This window comes from Sinocyclocheilus rhinocerous, unplaced genomic scaffold, assembly GCF_001515625.1.
Source record: "Sinocyclocheilus rhinocerous isolate Xijiao unplaced genomic scaffold, SAMN03320098_v1.1 scaffold1654, whole genome shotgun sequence".
In the NCBI taxonomy this organism is placed as follows: Eukaryota; Metazoa; Chordata; class Actinopteri; order Cypriniformes; family Cyprinidae; genus Sinocyclocheilus; species Sinocyclocheilus rhinocerous.
Window position 1 is genome coordinate 857,762 of NW_015639533.1, and position 6,644 is coordinate 864,405.

The following is a 6,644-nucleotide window of genomic DNA, read 5'->3' on the forward strand; positions in this document are numbered from 1 at the left end:
GTCAAAGTTTAGATGTAATATTAAATAGTCACTATAATACAATAAACAGGATGTGATCTCTCAGTTGAGAGATCAAAACCCTGAAATAACACTGAGCAGAAAAAAACAAAGAGATGTATTATTATGAAAATGTATTGTCATACCTGCTGTCTGTCAGTCTGTGTTAAAGAACAAAAGAAAAAAATCACTCTGCTCAAATCTGCTCTTGACTAAATAACTTTTTCATATTTAATATGGATTAATATATAAATATAATCTATATCTATGACTTTATACATCATAGTATTTTGTTCCTGAATAGTAGAAGCTACTGTTAGTTTTAGGCTATAGCCTACCTGAAAAAGTTCAAACACAGTTTGTTTCATTTGTATCCATGTGCTATTGCTAGTAAATTGTTCATTTATTACTGACCGTTTAATTGTCTTTATGTAACATTATTTATTAAAATGCAAGGTTACTTGAGTCAGAAACAATGAAAACAATAACTTTTTCTTGAGGTGTTTGCGATGTGGCTTCGTGTGCGCGCGCCTTGGATGTGACCGTGAGCGCCCAGAAAACTAGTTTGGAGCGCGCGAGTACCGAATGGTTTAAAACGACTTAAAAAGACGGGCAAATGATAAACTTTTGTGATGATGCAACACTGACCCGATTAGGCAAGTGACAGCCCTGTCAGCTGAGCGAAAGTCTTGAATCGCAGCATGCAGCAGCTCTCTTAGTGCAGACGAGATGCGCTGATGTGAGGCCATTTTGAGAGTGAGAGCGAGAAGACGCTACAGCTGAACTACACACGCTGTTTTAAAATGATTGACTTAATCTGATATTCTGTGTGAGTTTTTTTAACTCATCTAACCTACATTGTATATTAAATAAATGTTTGCGGGAATTTTCCAAACGTGCGAAACATGCGAAAATGAGTAAAACCAAAATGCGCAATCCCACACCGAGATTCAGGACGTGATTAAAATTTCCACGACTTTTCCAAAGCTTTCTGGGTTTTTCATGCCCGTACGAACCCTGTAAATGGCTACTTTTATTTATTTTTTAATCGTTTTGATTAAATTGGATCCGGAGCAGGACGCAGGAGTGGATGGTGGGGTGTGTGTGGACCATAGACTGTAAAAAAAGACCGGAGACGAGGTGTGGCACACCGAGCATTTACAAAACGGTGTGCCCACCCCGGGTGATGAAGGATGGTTTTTTTTTGCTAGCGGTTTGATCTACAGCTGGTGTGATTTTAGGAAAAAAAAACTCCAACAACAATAAAATACAAATAAATAAATACAAAATGAACTGGTGGAGTTGATTCCTGGTGTGTCACAGTGATTTATCACTGGGAGGCGACGCTTCTTTTTAATTAAATTAGTTTATTGGGTTTATTATACCATGTGTCAGACCCTCGCCTCCCAATACAGTATTTTTTAAAAATATTAGAATACTACAAACAGTTAATGGTTAAGCAATTTGAATAATTTCACTGTTGTGCCAGATGAGCACACATGTGACTTTAACTTTTGTAAATTTGAGGATAACGAATGAGTTTATTTCTGCCTTACCAAGTACTGGGGAAAGCGCTGCCATCTAGCGGTGATTAATATGCATGTCATTTATTCTGGCAGCAGAAGTCCAGTCCTCCAAAAACAAACAAAACACTTTTTTTCTCCAAAAAATGTTATCCATTGCTAACACTCTAGAACTGGTTCAGGTTGCCCAACTTTCAAAAACATTCATGCAATTCTCAAAACAAAGACACATTTGTCACACACAATGAACAATAAATTAACACACATGTATCCATGCAAAAGGTAGTAAAATTAAATTGATTTCACTTGTCAGAACTCCAGGATTTATTACTTAACTTAATTAATGTATTAACCACTGATAAGTTCAGGCATATGCTCCTAACAACACAGAAGGCGATGAAAGAGAGAAAAGGAAACGGAAAAAGATGAATCAGAACTTTTGTGATTCTGCCAATGTTTATGGAAGTGAAAGAAATATGACAGAATTCTTACAAACTTGCGAGAAAATTATGTTGGAGGACCACTGGTGTAAAAATTGGGTACGCAATCTGTCTGACAGACAAAGCTCTTTCACATTATTTTGTGCGTGTGCGCAGGCTGCACGTGGTCACGCAGCTGTGAAGGATCGCGCGGAATGCGTCTTGGCGCTCGAGCTTGAGCTCGTGAAAGGCGCTCTGAGCGCGAGACCCTCTGCACCCCTTTCATCATGGATTTCATCATAGATACTCTTTAAACTTTGTCAGCTGCATTCCCGCAGAATCAAACATTATACTTGACCAATCAGCATTAAATATTTCCAAAGAAAATGTCCAGATCAAAGGTCTCGGAGAGTCAGGGGAGCGACGAGTCGGACACGGAACTGCTCCTCGAGACGCTCTCGCCGGAGGAGGTGGAGGAGCTCGAGCGGGAGCTCGTTTACATCGACCCAGACCCGAAAGTACCAGTGGGACTCCGCCAGCGGAACCAGACAGACAAACTGCCATCCAGAGGATATGACAGAGAGGCTATGCTGGACTACTGTGAGCGGGAGACCAAGAAACTGATCCGGAGAGAGCTGAGCGCAGAGGTCATATGCTAATAATAATAATTATTATTTTTATTAATATATTAATAATTATTATTACATATAATAATTATTATGATTATTATTACTACTACAGATATAAGAAATTATAAATTTCTTATACAGAATAACGCTTACTATTTAGGTTTCTTAATAATTTGATTCGTTTTAAACTTCACCACAGGATCATTTCAAAGTTTCAATTATTCCAAAATACATTAACAGATGGATTTATTTTTGTATGTTGCCAGTTGCATGCAGGGAGAATGAAGAATGAATAGCTGACCTGTGGTCATCTGTAATTCAGTCTCTGACTGTTTAAGATCCCAGCATTGTGTGACATTTTTAGTGGATCTGTGAACACAGTGATTGGCTGATTTAGCACTGAGATCCCTGTTAATCAGTATGGCCTATATGCCTGACATGCTGTCATGGTCCCATGTATCAACACCCATTTTTCTGCACACACATGGCCCACAAAGGGACCCTAATTGCCATCATCTGTTGGTGATGAAGTTTTCTTTGCTTTGGAGCGTTTGACTGTGCACAAAACACTTTGTACTTCCAAGTGTGAATCCAAACAACAAATCTCAGAAACATTTCTGACAAGAAGAAGATATTTCAGAGCACAGTTAGATTTCTCAAAATATTACATTTTTCATGCTCTTCTGTTTGGAAACAGTATAAACTTCTCTTGTGTGAAAATCCTGAGCATGTAATTATTCTTTACAGCCTAATGTCTTTATAAACATTTAGTATCAGTTTAGTTTATTGTTGTCTGGTATAAACATTCTCTCTCCTTTTGGTGGTTCTAGGGTGATGGTTATTTGTAGTTGGCACTCCGATTAAACTATGCAAAACTAACCTTTGACATCGAAGTTGCTGTATTCATTCACTTTTGGGTCCACCTTAATGTTTTTTTTCTAAAAGCATGCCATAAAAATTTATATTTTCTAGAGTAACGGAGCAGAACAGATGGTCTTGTCCTTCTGGGATGGTGTTCCTTGTGTTTTTGGAGAGTGCTAGTTGTGTTTATGTGATTAAACAGGTGCTAATGAAGCACTAGTAATGTGAGACGCACTCAAGGGCCCACAAACTACTTTTAAAGTCTATTGAGACACTGAAGTGTTTGTTTGAAACACGTTCAGCAGGCAACAGAACACACACACAATCTCAGAGGAATCTCACAAGTTACTAAGTAACATTGTGCTCTCTATAAATGTGGTTCCCTGTATGTATTTAATTTTTGATTGATCCAGAATTGTAAAGATCATCTTTCTGATCTTATTGATATTCTGCTGTGAAGTTTGTTCAGCTGTGTCATTGTGTTGGCAGAGTGGATATGCTAACTGGATAGTCACTTCCACATGTATTAAGTAAAACAGCTGTGAGAATAAAATTTATGTTCTGGTAATTTTTTCAGTAGTCAGTGGATAAGAGCGATGCACTTCAGCGATTTGTGAATGTGTTTACTTAAAGCTTGGTCTCACTGAGGCTTTGAAACTGTCAAGGACAGAATTCCTGACCTGAATGTTCTTCCCTTTGCTGCCTTATAAGGGCACATCTGAGAGTTTTAAGACTTCTTCAAACAATAGCTCACAAATCTGCACAGTACGTTCTTTCCCTTTTAATGACCACTAAAAATAACTCACTCAGTCCAGCTGGGTCCAGCCATTGGCTCTGTAGTTATTCTAGATACATTTAGTTTGTTTGATGTTGATATTTATCAATAATTACACCCAAATGAAAGCAAATGGAAACTTATATAGAATGTGAATGCGGTGATTAAGATGTAAGCAGTCAGATAACAATTAGCCAAAATCTGACATTTAAACTATCAAAAGACAAACAGCTTCTCAGATTTAATGTGCTGTGGTGAATAATGTATTTTGTGTTTCATGTTTGAAGGGAGGGGATGGCAGAGGGAGAGATCGACTCCGCCGGATGAGAAGCAGAGAGTTTTCCAGATCACAGAGCAGCGATCCTCCTGATACGGAGAGCAGAAATGCTGAGAGCGAAAAAGATCCGGAGAAAGCAAGAAAAAGGGAGGATGACTCTAAAAATGTATCTGATGAAGACGAAAAAGGCAAAGAGAAGAAAAGGGAGGAGAAGAGAGAGAGGACAGGTAATAAGACAGAAAGTGGAAACGAGCTTTCTAGAAAAGAAAGAGGAAGGAGCAAAACTCTAGACCTCATATCTAAACTGCAAGAGAAAAAAGATGATAAGAAAGAAAGTGGGAGAATGGAGGAGAAAAAAGTGAGTGAAAACTCCAAAATACGAGGGTTTGTCTCCAAACTACAAGACACCGAAGACCTAAAAGTAAAAGACAATAAGGCAGATGTCAAGAAACAATATGAAAGCAGAAAAAAAAACATAGAAGAACCAAAGAACAACAGAGCAGAAGGAAGAGTAAACCTTAAAGATGTAGAAACAGAGGAAAAGAAAAGCAGATCTAGAAATATAGAAGAGAGAAGCAGAAGAAGAGAGAGAGTAGAGGAGGATGAGAAACATCACTCACAGAGAGATACAACCAGAGCACAGAAAGAGAGTGAAAAAGAAGAAGTGAAAGAATCAGAAAACAACGAGGTGAAAATATCTACCATTTCCAGCCATAAAACCTCATTGAACTCTTATGGCACGGATGACCGTTCTGTTACTACTGAGGAGGACGAGACTTTTAGTGAAGATGTGGACAGCGACACTGGCTCCAGCATGTTTGATGACCTTCTGGAGCAGGTTCGCAGCGACGACCCTGAACTAACAGAGCTCAACGTCAATAATTCAGATGCCATTAAGACAGACACCCTGAAACAGTTTGCAGAAGGTCTTCGCAGCAACACTCACATCAAAACCTTCTGCTTTGCAAACACGAGAGCGGACGATCATGTTGCGTTTGCCCTCGCTGGAACCCTACGAGATAATTCCACCCTGACCAGCATCAACCTCGACTCGAATCATTTGACAGGCAAAGGCATCCTGGCCATCATCAACTCTCTTCAGCACAACAGCACGCTTATGGAGCTGAGGTTTCATAACCAGAGACACATCTGCGGAGGGAAGACGGAAATGGAGATGGCCAAAGTCTTACGGGACAACTCTTCACTGCTGAAGCTGGGATATCACTTTGAGCTGGCCGGGCCCAGGATGACCATGACGAACATCTTGAGCCGAAACATGGACAGGAAGAGGCAGCAACGGCTAGAAGCGCAAAAACTCACCAGACAGGAGACTAAGTCCAGGCCACGTGAAGATAAGAGCTCACCTGAGAAGAATAAGCCAGCAACATCGTCCATCAACACTCAGAAGAAAGACTCTAAATTTGCTGCCCTCTCAAAATTCACTTCTGCTCAGGAAACTCCCAAAGCTCCGCCCACAAAGTCACCGTCTAGACCCCTCCCATCTGAGGTAACTGGGAAGAAAGAAGGAGCAACAGGAAGTCGACAAACTCCTCCTCCACCCCCTCCCGGCCTAGCGTTAGATGTTCAGGCCCTGAGGAGGTCGCTGACCCCAATCTCTCAGAGGAAACCAGACGGCAGTGCAGCTGTCCGACAGACGGACGGGAGCTCCAGAGATCAGCTACTGGACTCTATCAGAAACTGCAGCATGAACACTCTCAAAAAGGTGACACGGACATCACATGTCATAGATTACTACACATGCCAGTACATGACCAAACATTTAAACATCACCATCTCAATAAGAAAATGTGAAGGCTTCTTTCTACAGCATTGTATTCCTAAGATATTTTAATGCAAGTTACACTTTTATAATGTTTGGCCCTCTACACTCTGTAAACCCAAATGTTGTCTTTACTTAATTAAGTAATCTTGACTAAACATTACTTAAAATTTCTAAGTAATTAAAAGTTTTGGGCCCATAAATCAAAATGTAAGTTCATGTAACTTGTTTACCTACAAAATATGTAAACTTAAAGGGGTCATATGATGCTTTTTTAAAGATCATTATTTGGTGTATTTGGTGTAACAGAATATGTTGACATGCTTTAATGTTCAAAAAACACATTATTTTTCAAATACTGTACATACTGTACGGTCCTATAT

At 39.6% G+C, this 6,644-nt stretch overlaps 1 protein-coding gene across 1 annotated transcript in view; it reads left to right on the top strand.

Annotated features, from left to right (window-relative positions):
- Nucleotides 1–2,145: 2,145 nt before the first annotated feature.
- Nucleotides 2,146–6,644, top strand: part of LOC107751461 (leiomodin-1-like) — a 7,176-nt gene continuing 2,677 nt past the window's right edge. Inside the window, exons 1-2 of the mRNA XM_016567208.1 lie at nucleotides 2,146–2,586; nucleotides 4,492–6,204. Of these exons, the coding sequence (XP_016422694.1) occupies nucleotides 2,326–2,586; nucleotides 4,492–6,204 (1,974 nt within the window). The 5' untranslated portion in view covers nucleotides 2,146–2,325. The remainder of the gene's footprint in view (nucleotides 2,587–4,491; nucleotides 6,205–6,644) is intronic.